Here is a 16,544-nt window from a genome sequence, read left to right on the forward strand (position 1 = left end):
TTCTCTGTGATTGGTTCAACTATATACTCCCATTAGTTAATTGTCCATTCCAACTGATCATTGGACTAGCTTTTACAAGATATAATCATTTTTTGAAAAAGATGAAGAGAGAGTAGTAGCAGTATATGGTAAATTTACCAAGAAAACGTAACAATATTGTCATAATAGTTTGAGCTAGTGAAAGTATATAAATAATAATAATACGTATTTGGAACTAAGGCTAGTTGTTGTCGTCGTTGGTTATCCTAACCATTGCAATGAAAGTTGAATTTTGTACGTGAAAAGAATGAAGTAAAAGTAGCAGAATGAGATGATTACAGTGGCGGAGCCACATGCACTCAAGGGTGTCAGTAGGCGATACCCTTCGTTGACATTTTACATTATTTAGCTCGGTAATTCTTTTTAAAAATATGTATATATACTATGTAATGTCATCCCTTGACTTCTTGGTGAGTTTATTTCTTTATATTTTGATATTCCTTAATAAAAATTCTTAGCTCCTCTACGTTACTCTCAGCTAACTACTAGTAGAAGAGCATGTCCAATCGCCGCTAGCTGGTCAAAATCTTGACTTGCAGATACGACCTTTGTCTGACTATAATTCATTGTACCTGAGATTTTGAGGATGATCGGAGGGAAGACGACGATCATTCGTAGGCTAAATATATATTAATTCGATCTGTGTATATCAGTATTATGTATATAAATTATCTAATACGTAAAATATATATATATTCATTAAGATCGAGTGCACCCATCAACCATGCATTCACTGCCTTCAAATCTTGAACCCACTATGCCCACGAGAGTATTATATATATGTAAGCTTAGGTTTATTTACTACAGGATAATGAATTTCACAGGCATATTAGTATTTAATTAGGTTTATTCCAAATCTTTGTCCCTCAGCACGAGGATTGCACGTGCACTTTTGCTTCCTTACTGTATCAACTAGGAAAGAGAAATAGTGGCAGTTACTGTAATTTCCTTCTGTCTTAGGGGTAATTTGACGAGTAGAAATTCATAAAAGCCTGTTGATCATTTGTAAATTTCATCCAGCATATCTTCACTCACTCTCTCTCTTTCTCTTTGAGTCTGACTATCTTTGAAAAATGAAGAAAGCAGCCATATTTTTGGTGCTGCTCTGTGCCACCATACATGTTTGTTCATCTCAAAAGGATGGTAAGTTTTTATTCTTTTAATATCCGTTTTCATTTTGTGTTTTCAATCTGATCATTATAATTCTTGTTCTCCATTTCATTTTATGCGCATTGATACTAAAACTTGTTATGGTTTATATTATGAAAATTTAATTATGGAATTAAATTGTATTCGTGATCATGCAGGCTATAGTGTTTGGTAAAATCTTATCTGAAGTATATTCTTCACGATAAAAATGACTGTGCGAAGCACAAACTATATAGTAGTAGTATATATGGTCATACTACTCTATAACGTCTCTATATAACACCACTTCACTATAAAAGCCAAGTTTTTAAGAAACTAAGTTTCATGTTATAATGTTATAAATATGTTCTCTATAACAGCATTTCGCTATAGCATCCAAAAATATTCGGAATAAATAAGGTTGTTACAGGTTTGACTATATGTCCTAGTTTCCTAGGAGTAGTGGTAATATGAACAGCTAGGAAATTAGGAAACCGATTTAGTAATTGATTTGGATTTTTTGTAAATAAAATCGCATCAAATCGGACTATGAACAAACTTTAAATATGAATAAGCCGCAGTGGCGAAGCCAGAAATTTACTTAAGGGTGTTCAAACTTTAAAAAAGTAAAAATATTCTCCGAGAAAGAGTGTTGATCAATATATATTATATACCTCTAAAATCTAATATTTTACTTATATATTAAATGTAATTTTCTGACGAAGGGTGATCACATATAGCTTCGCCAAAGGAATAAGGGAAGGAGAGAGAAATATACACGTTCTGCACTTGCTTTTTTCATGTGATTTTAACTAAAGAGAATATGATGGTTGTACCAACAGGCCATGCTCTTTTTTCCCACTTAAATATTACTTTAGTAAATCCATGTAAACTTAGATCCCTCGAGTTGATACAAGATCTACACTAGTAGTTAGATTAAAGGCTTTTTGAGAATAAGTACTATAGTTTGACGTACACTGGTATAAATTTTCTTACACAATCATGTGCCCATCACAAGCTAAAAAAAATAATTACACGGTCAATGTATCTAATTTAATTCTTAGTTGTCTCCCTCTAACTTATAGATCATGGGTTCGAGCCTTGTAAGTAACGATTAATGCTTGCATTAGGATGTGTTGTTTATATCGCACCCCTTGTGGTGGCGACTCTTCCCGAACCCTGCGTGAATGTCAGAGGTGTATCCAAGCTGATGTATATGGGTCCCATGAACCCATATTCCTCTCCCTGAATCATGTATAATAATGTTATATTTCTTCAAAATAACTAAAATTTTAAGAAGAATATAATTTTGAACCTATAATTTCAAAAGTACAGTGGTTTTATGGTAAGAAACTAAAGTTAAACCAGTCAAATATAATTAAATTCTAGATCCAACTCTTCACAACAGTGCATCCATCCTCTTAAAACCCCGGATCCGCCTCTGAATGAGTATGTTGTATGCCTTGTGTATCGGGCTGCGGTTAACATTATATATGTAACAATAGTTCATTTTATAATCCATTTTCTTGTTTATTTGATCAGGAATATTACCAAATGGCAATTTCGAGCTAGGTCCAAAACCATCCCAAATGAAAGGCACAAAAGTGGTAAACCGTCACGCTATTCCTAACTGGGAAATATCAGGGTACGTAGAGTACATTAAATCAGGCCAAACACAAGGTGACATGTTACTTCCAGTGCCTGTTGGAGATTATGCAGTTAGACTTGGGGAAGATGCTTCAATAAAAACCAAAGTAAAAGTAACAAAAGGAGTATTCTATTCTCTTTCATTTGTATTTGCAAGGACTTGTGCACAAGAAGAGAAACTCAACGTATCTGTATCGCCTAATTCTGAGCCAAATGATTGGGGAATGTTGCCTATGCAAACTATGTATAGTTCTGATGGTTGGGATTCTTATTCTTGGGGTTTCTTGGCTGAGGCTAATGAAATTGATGTTGTGATTCATAATCCTGCAGTGGAAAAGGATCCAGCTTGTGGTCCACTCATTGATTTTGTTGCTCTTAAGGCTTTGAAAACTCCTAAAAGACCAAAAGGTAAGTTAGGCTACAATTATATATATATATATATTTTGTATGTTATATATAAAAATTATACAAATACTATACACTTTTTCGGTTATTAAATGTACATAATATCTGGCGCGGGCTAAAAATTAAAAAAAAAACCTTATCTATATTCTTTTTCTAGTGGATTTAACTTCTATGACTGACATAATTTTTTTGCACTTTAAAGGTAAAACTCATGACTATGAGTGCAGTTAGTAACTTGAAAAATAAGGGAAATATTTTTTTACAATATGTTAAATTGCGCAACTGATTGTGTAAAAATTCATTCGCGCTATCAGTAGGTGTAAGATAAATTATATCCTTCCCAAATCACTAGTTTACTCTGATTTAAGTTTGTGTGTTGATAATCTATAGATCTTTAATTTATCTTTTCAAGTTATGATCCGTTGAAAAACAAGTACTCCGTCTGTTTCAATTTATGTGAACCTATTTCATTTTTAGTCCGTGCAAAAAAGAATGACCTCTTTCCTTATTTGGAAAAAATTTACCTTTATGCAATGATTTATAGCAACACAAGCTGTATGTGTCTCATTTTACACTACAAGTTCAAAAGTCTTCTCTCTTTTCTTAAATTTCGTACTCAATCAAATGATTCACATAAATTGAAACGGTGGAAGTAATAACTTTGTCCAACAAGTATGGCATAGTAATCCAGAAAACATAATAATAACCTATAATTGCTATATTCAGTTAAATTACATTGATAAGGTAAACTTCTTTTACTCTTTGAGTGTTATGTAAATTAAAAATTCAAGGAGTACGTGACGTGACAATATATATATGTTTATATTTACTACTAGTATGATGATATTCGTCTCAATTCTAAAAATCGAAAATGGGAGTTATATATTTCCATTACGATCGAAAACAATTTCTCTATCTTCACAACGTAGAGGTATGGTTGTGTACACACTATCCTCGCGAGACCCCATTTGTGAGATTACACTCGATTTGTTGTTGTACTAGGATGCCATATTGCTAACATATTGATGATATATATATGGATGCAGGCAACATGTTGAAGAATGGAAATTTTGAGGAGGGTCCATATATATTTCCTAACACAACATGGGGTGTTCTAATTCCTCCCAACATTGAAGATGACCATTCTCCATTGCTAGGATGGATGATTGAATCTCTTAAAGCAGTAAAATACATTGACGCTGAACACTTCACCGTGCCCGAGGGCAAGCGCGCCGTCGAGCTCGTGGCCGGAAGAGAGAGTGCCATAGCACAAGTAGTGAGGACTAGACCTGGAAAAGTATATGATCTTATTTTCTCAATTGGAGATGCTAGTAATTCTTGTGAAGGATCTATGCTTGTAGAAGCATTTGCAGGGAAAATTACTATGCAATTTCCTTATGAATCTAAAGGCAAAGGTGGAGTCAAAAGGTCTAGGCTTAGGTTCACAGCAATTTCTCCACGTACGAGAGTTAGGTTTTTGAGCACATATTATCATATGAAGAGTGATAACTCTGGCTCTTTGTGTGGTCCTGTGGTTGATGATGTGAGATTGGTTGGAGTTCGCAATCCCCGTCATCCATAGGTTTTTTAATTAATTGAGTCTGATAATTATTGATTGAGTTTAAGTTTTATGCATGTGACGGAATATTGAGATGTTATTCCTTATAATACGATAGTTGATGTGTTGCTTTTGCCTGTCACATAAGCAAGAGAGTTGAAATTATGTATTTTTTTACATTATATTTGTCGCATTTTACATGTACCTAGTAAAGTTTTCGAATAATCAAATTAAATAGTAACCTTTTTGGTTCAGCATAGTATGTGTTCCTTCTTTTCGTTAATTGGATTTGGGGACTCAAGTCTCAATCATCACTTCTTTATTACTCCATCCGTTCCAGTTATGTGAACCTAACTTTTTTTTGGCCCGTTTCAAAAAGAATGACCCCTTTTTAAATTTGGAAACAATTTAACTTAAACATACAATTCTACCCTTAATGAAAAGCTTTTATAATCACACAAATATTCTTGACCCCTTTTTGACTTGTTTAGGACTATACATTTCAAAAGTCTTTATTTGTTCTTAAACTCCGTGCCCAGTCAAACATGTTCATAAATTGAAACAGAGGAAGTAACTTTTTATATTTTCCAGAACCATAGAAAGTTAGAGGAAATGAGTTTCAATCTTTCTTCCAATTAATTCTCAGGAGTATATGAATTTTCTTAGGACATGTGCACTCCTTCGAATTTCTTTAATAAAAAGATTGGTTTCTTTGAGTTCAAGATGTTTTTAATTAAAGAACAAATATAATTGTAACAACTTTTTGTCCTATTTATAAATTCTATAAATTAACCATGTAGTGGCTAGAAATGTATTTATGTAGATGGCATGCTAGCTTCTTCTCCTCCTTTTCCTTTTCTACCAACAGATCAACACATCTTAGAGAAGTTTTAATAAGTAGACTAAAACAAATAGTCAAATAGTAATGCAGAATGAAATTCACACATTTATGAATTTTGGTGGTAAAGTCAACTATTGTGGAAAACTATTTGGATTTCAATACCAATCTCGAGTTAGAACAAGTATTCTGTGACACGAGCAGATATCCCCAATTTGTTCAGCACCTTCCACTTATTGAGAGTAAATTTCACTAGTTATAGGAGTTCGATCAGACCAAAGTAATTCTTTCTTTTAAATCAAATTTGAGATAAATTCAAAAATATAATGAAAAACACTATAAATTGCAATTTTCTTAGGAATAATTTCAGAGACCTAGCTCTCTCCAGGTTTTGATTCGTAAAACTAACCTCCTTGAGATTTAAGAATAGATGTGGTGCAGCAGATGGGGCTGCTCCTCCAATAACCAGAGGTTTCAATCCTTTTTGGTAGCGATCCTTGGTAGGGAGTGCTACCTCTCAAATGGGGCCCTACCCGACACAAATCCGAATATAGTCGGGCTTCAATGTGCAGTGGCAAGCTAGGAATTTATCCAAGGATATTCAAATTTAAAAGAAGTGGAAAAAATTCCAACAAAGGATGTTCAATATGTGTTATATATTTTTAAAATGTAATATTTTACCTATGTAAACAGTGCAATTTTTCGACAAAGGGACCACCCTTATCAATATGTGGCTTTGCCATTACCAATGTGGGTACCGGACACCGGGTGGAAAACCAAAAAAAAAAAAGAATCAGTCACTTAATTACCAAAGTTTCATAATCCTTCTCCCTCTCTATTGTCAAAACGCAGTCATGGTTAGTTGCTATGAATTGAGAATCCTCAATTCCTATACTCAAAAGGACCTTACAAATGAAATATTCTCAAGCGAACTTCAGAAATCATGCAAAAGGCCATAATCATACAATATGATGAACCAAAATAGCAGAACGCCCTATTAATTTATTGTTTACAACCAAATATATCAATGCATACTATCCATGACAAGCACGTACAAACAGAAATAAGTGTGACAAAAAAGAATTGACATTCTTATAGTCAATCATTCAGTTCCTCAGGGTTTTCACGAGAGAGAGAGAGAGGAGAGAGAGATTGTAGCAGGAAATCTGCTACAATGTTCAGATGAAAAAATAATAGTACACAGATGTTATCGCCACTCTTTATGTGGTGAATAACAGAAACCAAAACCGGGCATAAGAATCTGCAAAACAAAAATAAGAAGAAAGGAGGGAGGAAAAAGGATACATTTGAAACTGCTCTAACACTCAAGCTGCAAATTCACAATCAAAGCTACCAAAAGGAGAGATGGACTTGGACTCTACCTTTTGAGTAAATTTAGAAAAGAAAAATTACAAAAGATATATGTAAAATTGGGAAAAAGCTCAGTTGAATAAATACTTGTGACTTGACATAGAGCGCCCTATTAATGTTGCAGTTGTGGTTCCACTAAAATTCTATTGATGAATGGCGACATGGCTGCTAGCAATGCTTTGGGACATTCCTCATGTGGAAGATGTCCACAGCCAGATATGGCGACCAGTCTCTGTAAGTTGAGATATTGTCAGATTTGCAGAAATAAGCTTCAAATTTTGCAGTTAATGCACATGAACAGCATACAATATGTATTTTCCGGAACTAGCACTCTTAGTTAGAAATTCTTCCGACTCCAAAATAGGGAAAAAGGGCTGAGCAGAATCAATTTAGTTTCCATTCCAAAGGTTGCAAGTAATGAATACTTGTTCGTAACATGCACCAAAACATTAAACTTAAAGTAGTAACGCAAGTATACATGTGGCAAAACTGCAACATTAAACATATGCATTTGAGACATAACACGAAATTACAAGTACTAAAGCTGGAATACCAATGATTCTTTTTCACTTTCTGAACAGTGTGCCATTTGTGTACGGAAAATCTGAAAAGTAGTTTCCTTTTCTTTTATTTGCCTGAGATGGCCAATAGGGATTCCATGTGGAGACCTAGTAAATGTACATTCTTTATATGAAAGATGTTTCAAATACAATCCTTTTAAAACTCATCTGCGTGTCTTCTTCTTGTGCTATGGCAGCTGACCTGTCCAAAACCTTTTCATTTTCAAAACATTTTTTCCGTAGTATGTCAATATTGTGTCTTCGACCTTTTATTTTGACATTAGAACCAAAAAGTTCTTTTACTTTAACAAAATGGAATCTCAGAAAACATCTTTAAGAGATCAGCATTCACAAAAGTTGTTAACTAGTCTAACTTATTGCTTTGTGCATCAATAGTTGTACTATGGCTTTAAAGCAACAATTTTTATTGCTTAGAGTCAAAAACTCAATCCATGATTCTTTTATTTCCTTCTACGTAGTGTTATAATATTGTTTCCCAGAGATTTTCCTAATTTTCATATTCAAGAATCAACTCCGGAATCCCATCATAAGGAGAGGCAAGATTCTCATACTAATGAAAGCTTTTGATATTAAGCTCTTTGTTTGTTATTAAAAAACGATTACTAATTAATTAGGATGGAAATAATAACTTACTGATCTATCTAAAAAAATTGGGCTTCTATAATGGAAACCAATACAACAAAGATAAGAAAATCACTATTCAATTACCACAGAACTAAACAAGCTTTTTATCACCAAGAATGATATACTAAAATAACATTTTAATAGTTCAGTTTTCAGCCCCCACAGTTCAAAATATCATCAACAACAACATGCCCAGTGAGTAAATTTTATTAATTACAGTACAAAATGTTATCAAATTGAGTAAATTTAAAACCAAAAATGCCTAGAGGAAAAGATTTCAGCTTTTGAAATTAATTCAACACGTTTCCCATCAGAAACAATATGTTGCATAAAACGGGTAGTATGAGGTAAAGGAAAACATATGTTTTTAAATCGAGAAGGAAACACCTGTAAATTCATAAAACACAAAACATAAAATCTAAGAAGAACTAGGCATTCCATACCTCTATACCATACAAGCTAGACGATGATATAAACTAGACTAGTACTAAAATGATCAAGCATCATGAGAGAGGGAGAACTCACAGAATTTACAAGTTTTGATGCCATTATTTGAACAGATTTTATAGGTACAAGTGCATCTTCAGCACCTCCAATCACCAGAAGTGGTAAACTTTCAACTGTTTTTAGCAGTTGTGCCGCATTTTCTGGTGAGAGGACTGTTTCAGATGAATGTTTTCCTATCTCATGGAGTGCTTCATCCCATCCTTCTACGCATAATGGTGCCTGATTACACATACAAGCAAAAAGGATGATATCATGAACATATCATAATATATTAATATCTAGAGTGAAAATGCGGACTTGACATGAGTATTTAAAGTAAGAAAACAAAGGGAGACAAATTTATCCTGGATATTGATCCAGCTACAAATGTTTCAACTAAAGATAAATTGATGGTGTTTCAACTCTAGGTACATATATTACAGAATCAAGTTAAGAAAGCATAGACGCTTTACGGACTCTACCAAGTAGTGAGTCTCCGCTCCTTTTAATGTCTACTCCTTGTTAATTATTTTGCCCAATAAAAATTCATCTATCCAAAACAGTAGCGCAGAAAAGAATCCTGTCCATTTCACAATTTTGAAATTCAAACTGTCCAACTGGGGAGAATCTAAATGGAGCGCATTAAAACCATTCCCGACAGTGTCATTTTTATTCCAGAAAGAATAGTTATTATAATCCAGTATCAATACCAACAGCTAGAACACATTATATACCTTGTATAGGCCCAAAACTTCCGTTGTCAACTTGGTGGCATCATACCATGCACGTCTATTAACAACTTGAGTAATTTCTGTTCGCAATAGTGGACGCACCAAGTGCTTTTTTCCAAGAGAAGTACGCAGTAATATCCTTGCAAAGGCTGGAACCAGTTCTCTTGACAAGCTAACACCCAATAATACAATCCCCTTGATATGGACCTAGAAGGCAAAAAATAATCAAGAAGATAAATATCACTCAGGAACAACACGCAAAGGAGGTGAATATCATTTACCAGCAATTTGAATTTAAAACTGATTCTAGAGTGCTTTGAGTAATAGAATAGCACAATATATAAGTGTGCAACTCACTATGGGAACTAAAATTGCTCGAGCAAAAACCGGGGCTGACATTTTCTTATTATTGAATCATGGCTTCGTAAAGTTTTCAGTTCATGCGGTTCTGTTAACAGTAATGCGCATAAAGGTGCATGCCAAGAAGAAAGCATGATCGCAAGTCACTCACATTAATTCACATATAAAAAAGAACTCAACTCACATTAATCGAATTTGCGGATGACTGAACTCTTTGTGCAGCCTTCAGAGCAAGCAATCCACCATCGTCATGACCAACAAGTATAACTGAAGTAAAACCCATATCCGAACAGAAAGAGAGGAGCAGGTCAACCTGAAAAGTAAAAATCAGGACAGTTCAATAGAAGGCCTAAATTAATGAAAAGTAACAATCTCCCAAATCAAGAAACCCAGAAAATTTTCTCACTTTCTGGCTCTTGCTACTTAACATTCTTGCTCTCATTTCTGTTGTGTGGTTTTCATGCTAAATTTGACAAGAAGCTTCATTAGAACATACAATCAAAAGCATGAGAATACCTGACTATCGATCCTGTACGGATTAGGCAATTGATTTTCCTCCCAGTCTCTCTGACGTGGCCTAGATGTCAATCCCCATCCTGGCCTGTCAAAGGCAGTGACTGCACAACCTACCTGTTGAGCTAGCTCACCCATCACATTTCTCCAAGAGAAAACCCCACCTCCAAAACCGTGAACTAGAACAATTCCAAACTGATTATTTCCTTCTACATCTCGTATTGGAGGTGAAGACCCCAACTTACCAATTTCATCTTCATCACCAGTTTCATCTAGGCTGAAACTAGGGATTTCTCCAGACAGGACTGGGGAAGTTGGAGACACGTCTAAAAGAGGTACATAGAGAGAGTTGGTATGAAATTGACTACTGTAGCTCCTCCGAATACGATAATCACTTTTTGACAAAACATGCAACGGACTAGCAGAAGAAGTTGTGGAGGATAAAGAACAGTAAGGTGAGCCAGGCAAGCAAAGTTTGTAATGAAGAGAGAGCCCAAGACAAGAAATGAATGAACTGTCAACATCAGCAAGCAATATAGCAGGGATTTCCCCCTCCTCATGAGCTGATCCTGCAAGTTTTCTCCTCATTTCACTCTCAGTTCTAGTTTTACTCGCAGGAATTGGAGATCGTGGTACCTTACTGTATGCAGAGAAAACAACTTTGCAAGGAAGGACCTGTAATTATAGAGGAAACCAATTGTCAAAAATTTATAGGTTCCGGTAAACTGTATCTTCTTGCGAAAAGGTTATTAATAAATCAAGAAAACAAACTACATAAATAATATCTAAGATCTAAATTTCCTAGGAAAATAATATGCACTTAAATTGTAAATCGATATATAACCATTACTAATAAGTTTGTCAGGAAAAGAGCATGCTCACTTTATGAAAATTACAGAATTGTTTTCCAATCGGGCCACAGTATAAATGAGGGAAACACATTCAAGAAGAGCAAAAGATACTAAACAGAGAACATATATTAGCTTACAGCTTCTGTGTCAACTCGGTGAAACAAAAGCTTCCTCCTTGCACGACAGCTTGTTCTGTAGGCAATTACAGTATGTCCAAGAGCAAAGACTACCGAAGAAAGAAACAACACGGGCATCCCCCATGACTTTTTCAAATGAAGCTTTTGTCTCGAGATTGAAGATGAAGCTTCAATCTCCAGGTATGAATTGACAGAGAAAACACAAGCCTTGATAGAAAGAAGAATCACGGAAATGATGGAACAGAATGTAACCGTTGCAAGGTATGGTCCATGTGAAAGTGCAGGGCCGTCGCACAAAGAATAAACACCTATCACCAGAAACTAACATGGATTAGTCTTGTAGCAAACAGTAGCCAGATAATAGACGCACAAAAAAGTTGCCAAAAGACTTTAAATTCAGATACCTAAAATGCTAAACCTTGACAAATCATTAAACCTCAGAAGAACAAGCTCAAGCTAAGGTGAAACTAATATAACTCAGTCATCCGAACACATGACAATGGAGAGATAGCCTAGTGGTAAGGACCCTCAACCACGAGTCACCCTGGATCAAGACAGGAAAGGCCACTATTGGACTCCTAGGTAGGGAAGTCGGTTTGCAGGAGGGCCTTGCTGAGTTTTACCATATCAAAAGGAAAAAAGAAATCATCTAAAGAGGCATCATGAAAAGGGTTCAGATATTCAGCACCAAATTTAAGATGTTACATCAGGGAACCACACGATGCAAAGCCAAACTCCAACATCAAGCTCCAAGTAATATCCATCCACAAATACCCGCCTAAGCCTTGGTAAGCGGAGTTACATAGTACCTGTGTTAGTGGGAGGTTGCAGGTACCGGTGGGATAGTCGAGGTGCACACAAAAACATAAGCAAGTTGGACATAAAAGCAGATGCAGATTGAACGCAAGCTTTAATCTAAAACCAACCGTTAGAATTACATGAAGTATGCATTAATCAGAAGAACACAGCAACACGAACACAACACAAACTAATTAGAATCCACTATACAATCCTCAATATCAATATTTAATCAGATAACAACAAATAAGTAGAATACATTGTTGAACATGGAAAAGAAAACAGAAATAATAATGACATACAGGTGATGATAAGAGATCTCATGACAGAAACGAGAGGAATGTCCGTCAAGGAGCTTTTGAAAGCATATCTACGCAAATGCTCTTTGAAACTGTAACATTTAACGCACGTGAAGCTGGAAATTAACACACTTGGTACCAATACATCCCCTATTGCCACAAGCAGTGGCGCCGATAGTACCAACAGCGACGCTAACATCGCCACCATGAAATATACAATTTTCAAACATCTCTTCCCCTTCTCCAACATTCCTTTCCCTCCTGAGGCCATTATCATAATTCCAATTAGCCAAATAATATTCTAGAATGTTCGAGATTCGAGAATGTTTTTCCTCTTCAGGTAGGGCTTCGAGAAATAATAGATCGAAGACGAAATAAAATTCTAGAAAAATCCACGCGATACGGCTGTGGCGCAACGGCCATATCTCGCCGGCGGCGAAGAGAACGCCGGTGAGTGAAGATGCTGAGTCTCGGTGTTCCGGGTCGGGTGGGGTATCCGTTATGAGAATTGATTCAAAATTAAAGTTTGAGGAAAAAATAAAGAATTTTGTTCTCCGTTTTGCAGAGAAAGTTTTTCCTCTCTGTTGAAAAAGTATATATATATATATATATATATATATATATATATATATATATATATATATATACAGAGAGGAGACTTCTGGTCAATCGGCCGGGAGATTTTTGAACTGTTTTTCTTCTCTCCCCCTTACCCCCTCCTGCAACTCCCCCCTTCCTGTCTTTTGTCTTCCTTAATTGTGTCGAGTTGTCTTTTGCTAAACGATATTTTTATTTTCTCCCTTTTAATTTGTTGACTTTAGACTCTTCGTATTGAAGTGTCCTTTTATTAATCTCAAAATTTAGTTGATCGTATATGGAAATAAATCATACTAACATATCCCTTTTATATGGTATAAGAATCTTTTTATTATTAATTTATAGTATAAATTTGTTTTGTATTAGTACCATATAATTCAAATATAACTAGCAAGTGAATAGAAAACAATGTGATAATATAAAGAATATTTATACCAATTAAGTCATATATAAAGTAATCATGTAAATACTTATAACTACTATTTTTAATATGATGGAAGTAATAAGTAATCTATATATATGCTATATTAAAAGCACGAAGGCCTTTAGCGAAATGTCGTTCGTCTTTTTTACCTCTTAAAATCAGATTTTATATTGGGTAGAATTGTCATTTAATTATTTTTCCTAATTTTTAGGACTTTGAAATACACTATAATTTTAATTATTAAGTGTTTTCGTATTTAAACTATGTAAAAAGTTCTAAAATTGGAATTTCAATATCAAATAAGATTTTACCAAATCGATAAACCAAATACTATTCGGTTTCCCATATAATTGTCGTTCGTTTTTTCTGCGTGTTTATGTGACTTTCTTTTTCCAATTTTTGCCATAGGTTTTTCCTTAGATTATCTTTTTCTTGATTCCAAGAATATTATTTTGTTGTGTCAAGAGTCAAGATGACTTATTAATTCATTAGTTTATATTTTATGACTTATTTATTTTCATTTTAGTCATGTCCTTGAATTTTTTTCTTATTTTAGTAGTCTATTACTAATTTCTTTATTTAAATTTAGTCCTATATGTCGTTACTTTTAATCCAATCAATTACGATACAGACCCAATAAATCAGGCAAAAATGAAGAAGAGTATTTTTGAGTAAGCTTATAAGTTATATAAGTTAATTTTACTCAACATTCAACTAATTAGTCAATTTAATAAGCAAATCTTAGTACCCGCCTTACACATATATAAGATAAAAAATTATTTTTAATAAGAGTTGTATATATTCTTTGTCTCACTAATAGGAATAAGATATGATTGTATTATGTAATCGATCATGTGGATGAAATACTTTAGTAAAACATCATATGTAGAGTAAGATACGATTGGGATATCATTTATCAGAATAGTTAGTGATACCTAATGTGATTATTAAGGCATGATTAGAATAAGGATACAAGTTTTAGCACTCTCATAAATTAAGAAAATATGGATAAAACCTTTTCAATTGTCAGACTCAGATAATTATAAATTAATATGGCATAAACGCACATTACCTAAATAGGTCCGATATCTGAAATCAAACGAAACCCTTATCTTTCAATCAAATATTACTCCTACAATATTTTTATACAATAAAGCAACTAATGAAAACGAACTGGAAAAAGAACCATTAGACTGGATCCAGACCCTTAAAAATAACAGTTAGTATTTGTCAAGTTGGGATGCCTAATGTGATTACTAACACATGATTAGAATAAGGATACAAATTTTAGTACATTCATAGAATAAGTAAAATATGGATAAAACCTTTTCAATTATTGGTAATGCACAATATTGCATAAATACATGTATTCCTAGCTTGGTCCCATATATATAAATGAAACTACAACTTTACCATTCAATCAAACATTACTCCTATAATTAACATATGATTATTTATTATTTCCAAGAAATTGTTATTTTTTCATCTTTATTTTATAAGAGAGATACATCTTTATAGTATTATTTTATGTTATTTTTAAAAAAAATTATTTCTTTTGATATGTGCTACACGCGCCAAGCGCGTACACTAAATCTAGTTTATTAAAATTTATGAGTTTTGAATTTGCAACAGAATCCATAGCTCGTCTTAGTTACTTAATTATATTTATATATTTAATGATTTTTTCAGTACAAATATAATTTTAACGCTCAATAAACTAACTCTGACTCTGCTTATTTACTTCTACAGCTGAATATACGGGATGCTTTTTATATATATTTGCTTTCTTTATTTAAATTTTATCTCCCTCGACTCTACACTCGACCCGTTGAAGGATTCAGATCCCTCCTTGAGTGATCAGTACTAGTTGTACACTCATTTTCTTTATTTTTACGCAAATAGCTGGCGATATTCATTATTTATTTTTATTAGCTATATACATAAATTATACATAATTATACACATAAATTGTGCATATATTATACCTCAACCGGCTATTTTTAGTTTAAGTAGTTGGGTGGACGGCTATTCGGATGTATAGGGCAAAATTGGTTCGTATTGAATGATTGAATGATAGTGTGACAGGTGGAATTGGAGACAAATGGAAGACAAATCAAGTGAGAACCAAGACTGGGAACAACAATTGCAGTTGACACCGGATAGACCCCGAGGGAAACGCGATCGACATGAGCGGGTTAAATATTTGCCACCAATGGGTTGATTGTTTGTCGCCATATAGCATTTATTGAAGAATATTTCTTAGTATTAAATATGCAGCCGTTGCAGAAAATTTTGACATTAGTCTGCCGTTACATATTCAATAATGGCCTTCTTTGTTGTCATTTAAGAGAGGTTTGATCCTAGGATTTTATGTCCTAGGTATAACTATAAATAGTAGCTTTAACAACCATTATAAGGGGACGAAATTTCTGAAAAAACTTATGCTACATTATATTCTCAGGTTTTATAATATAACTTTACTTTCTACTTATATTGCTCTTATTTCTGTCCTCGGAAACAATCGCTCCCGGAGCCAGGCCCGCCATTTTCTTTGATTTTAACGCTAAGTCTTATTTTTAACATATATAATTTATTTATTATTTTGGATCAATTCATTTCACTTATCTATAAATCACATAACAACTTCATCAGTACCGTTTTACGTGTAAACATCGTATTAATTCTTTGAGATTCGAAACTTGTAATGCCTCTTTAGTTGCTCAAAATCCTTCAGTCTCATGGTAAAAAAAATGTAAACTCCGCCGTTAAATTAATGATGTCTCGTGTTTTAATTTTTTTACGACAGAAATGAAGTGTTTTTGCGATTCGAAGTCTGTATCAATTGGATGAAATAAACATGTTTTTATTATTTTCTTTATTTTTTCATTATTATGTCTATATGTTAGCTTTACTTGCTAGGAAGTTTTTAAACTTCCTTCCCATTTTCATTTGGATAATAATTAGGAGGTGTGGGTTAGTGTAATCCTGATTAACAAAGTAATTAATTAAGTGGGTAGTTCCTTAATTATTTTCCTTAACAAAATTAAAGTGTGTACCTCTGAGTCTGAATTATTCCTTACACTAGCTGGCTGAGTGATTTACCTACCTGGCAGCTTTTTACCATTGACTGCCTTCCTCTTATATAATCGTATCTTTT

General features: G+C 33.9%; 2 protein-coding genes across 2 annotated transcripts; one reads left to right on the forward strand and one right to left on the reverse strand.

Annotated features, from left to right (window-relative positions):
• Window positions 1-756: 756 nt before the first annotated feature.
• LOC104210873 (BIIDXI-like protein At5g11420) lies at window positions 757-5,034 on the forward strand. Its single transcript, XM_009759844.2, has 3 exons — window positions 757-1,182; window positions 2,710-3,222; window positions 4,266-5,034. The coding sequence occupies exons 1-3, from the start codon at window positions 1,113-1,115 to the stop codon at window positions 4,799-4,801; spliced, it is 1,119 nt and encodes a 372-aa protein (XP_009758146.1). The 5' UTR covers window positions 757-1,112; the 3' UTR covers window positions 4,802-5,034.
• Window positions 5,035-6,679: 1,645 nt separating this feature from the next.
• LOC104210874 (uncharacterized) lies at window positions 6,680-12,961 on the reverse strand. Its single transcript, XM_009759845.2, has 7 exons — window positions 12,370-12,961; window positions 11,270-11,577; window positions 10,285-10,956; window positions 9,953-10,081; window positions 9,412-9,615; window positions 8,717-8,917; window positions 6,680-7,218 (listed from the first exon to the last, which is right to left on the reverse strand). The coding sequence occupies exons 1-7, from the start codon at window positions 12,641-12,643 to the stop codon at window positions 7,099-7,101; spliced, it is 1,908 nt and encodes a 635-aa protein (XP_009758147.1). The 5' UTR covers window positions 12,644-12,961; the 3' UTR covers window positions 6,680-7,098.
• Window positions 12,962-16,544: the final 3,583 nt, after the last annotated feature.

This window comes from Nicotiana sylvestris, chromosome 6 (assembly GCF_000393655.2).
Source record: "Nicotiana sylvestris chromosome 6, ASM39365v2, whole genome shotgun sequence".
NCBI lineage: Eukaryota > Viridiplantae > Streptophyta > Magnoliopsida > Solanales > Solanaceae > Nicotiana > Nicotiana sylvestris.

Coding starts and splice junctions, on each gene's coding strand:
- LOC104210873 (XM_009759844.2), top strand. CDS start 1,113: ATGAAGAAAGCAGCCATATTTTTGGTGCTGCTCTGTGCCACCATACAT. Junction 1,183..2,709: donor TTGTTCATCTCAAAAGGATG/GTAAGTTTTTAT, acceptor TTATTTGATCAG/GAATATTACCAAATGGCAAT. Junction 3,223..4,265: donor AACTCCTAAAAGACCAAAAG/GTAAGTTAGGCT, acceptor ATATGGATGCAG/GCAACATGTTGAAGAATGGA.
- LOC104210874 (XM_009759845.2), bottom strand. CDS start 12,643: ATGATAATGGCCTCAGGAGGGAAAGGAATGTTGGAGAAGGGGAAGAGA. Junction 11,578..12,369: donor GAGATCTCTTATCATCACCT/GTATGTCATTAT, acceptor TTCTGGTGATAG/GTGTTTATTCTTTGTGCGAC. Junction 10,082..10,284: donor CGTACAGGATCGATAGTCAG/GTATTCTCATGC, acceptor TTTACTTTTCAG/GTTGACCTGCTCCTCTCTTT.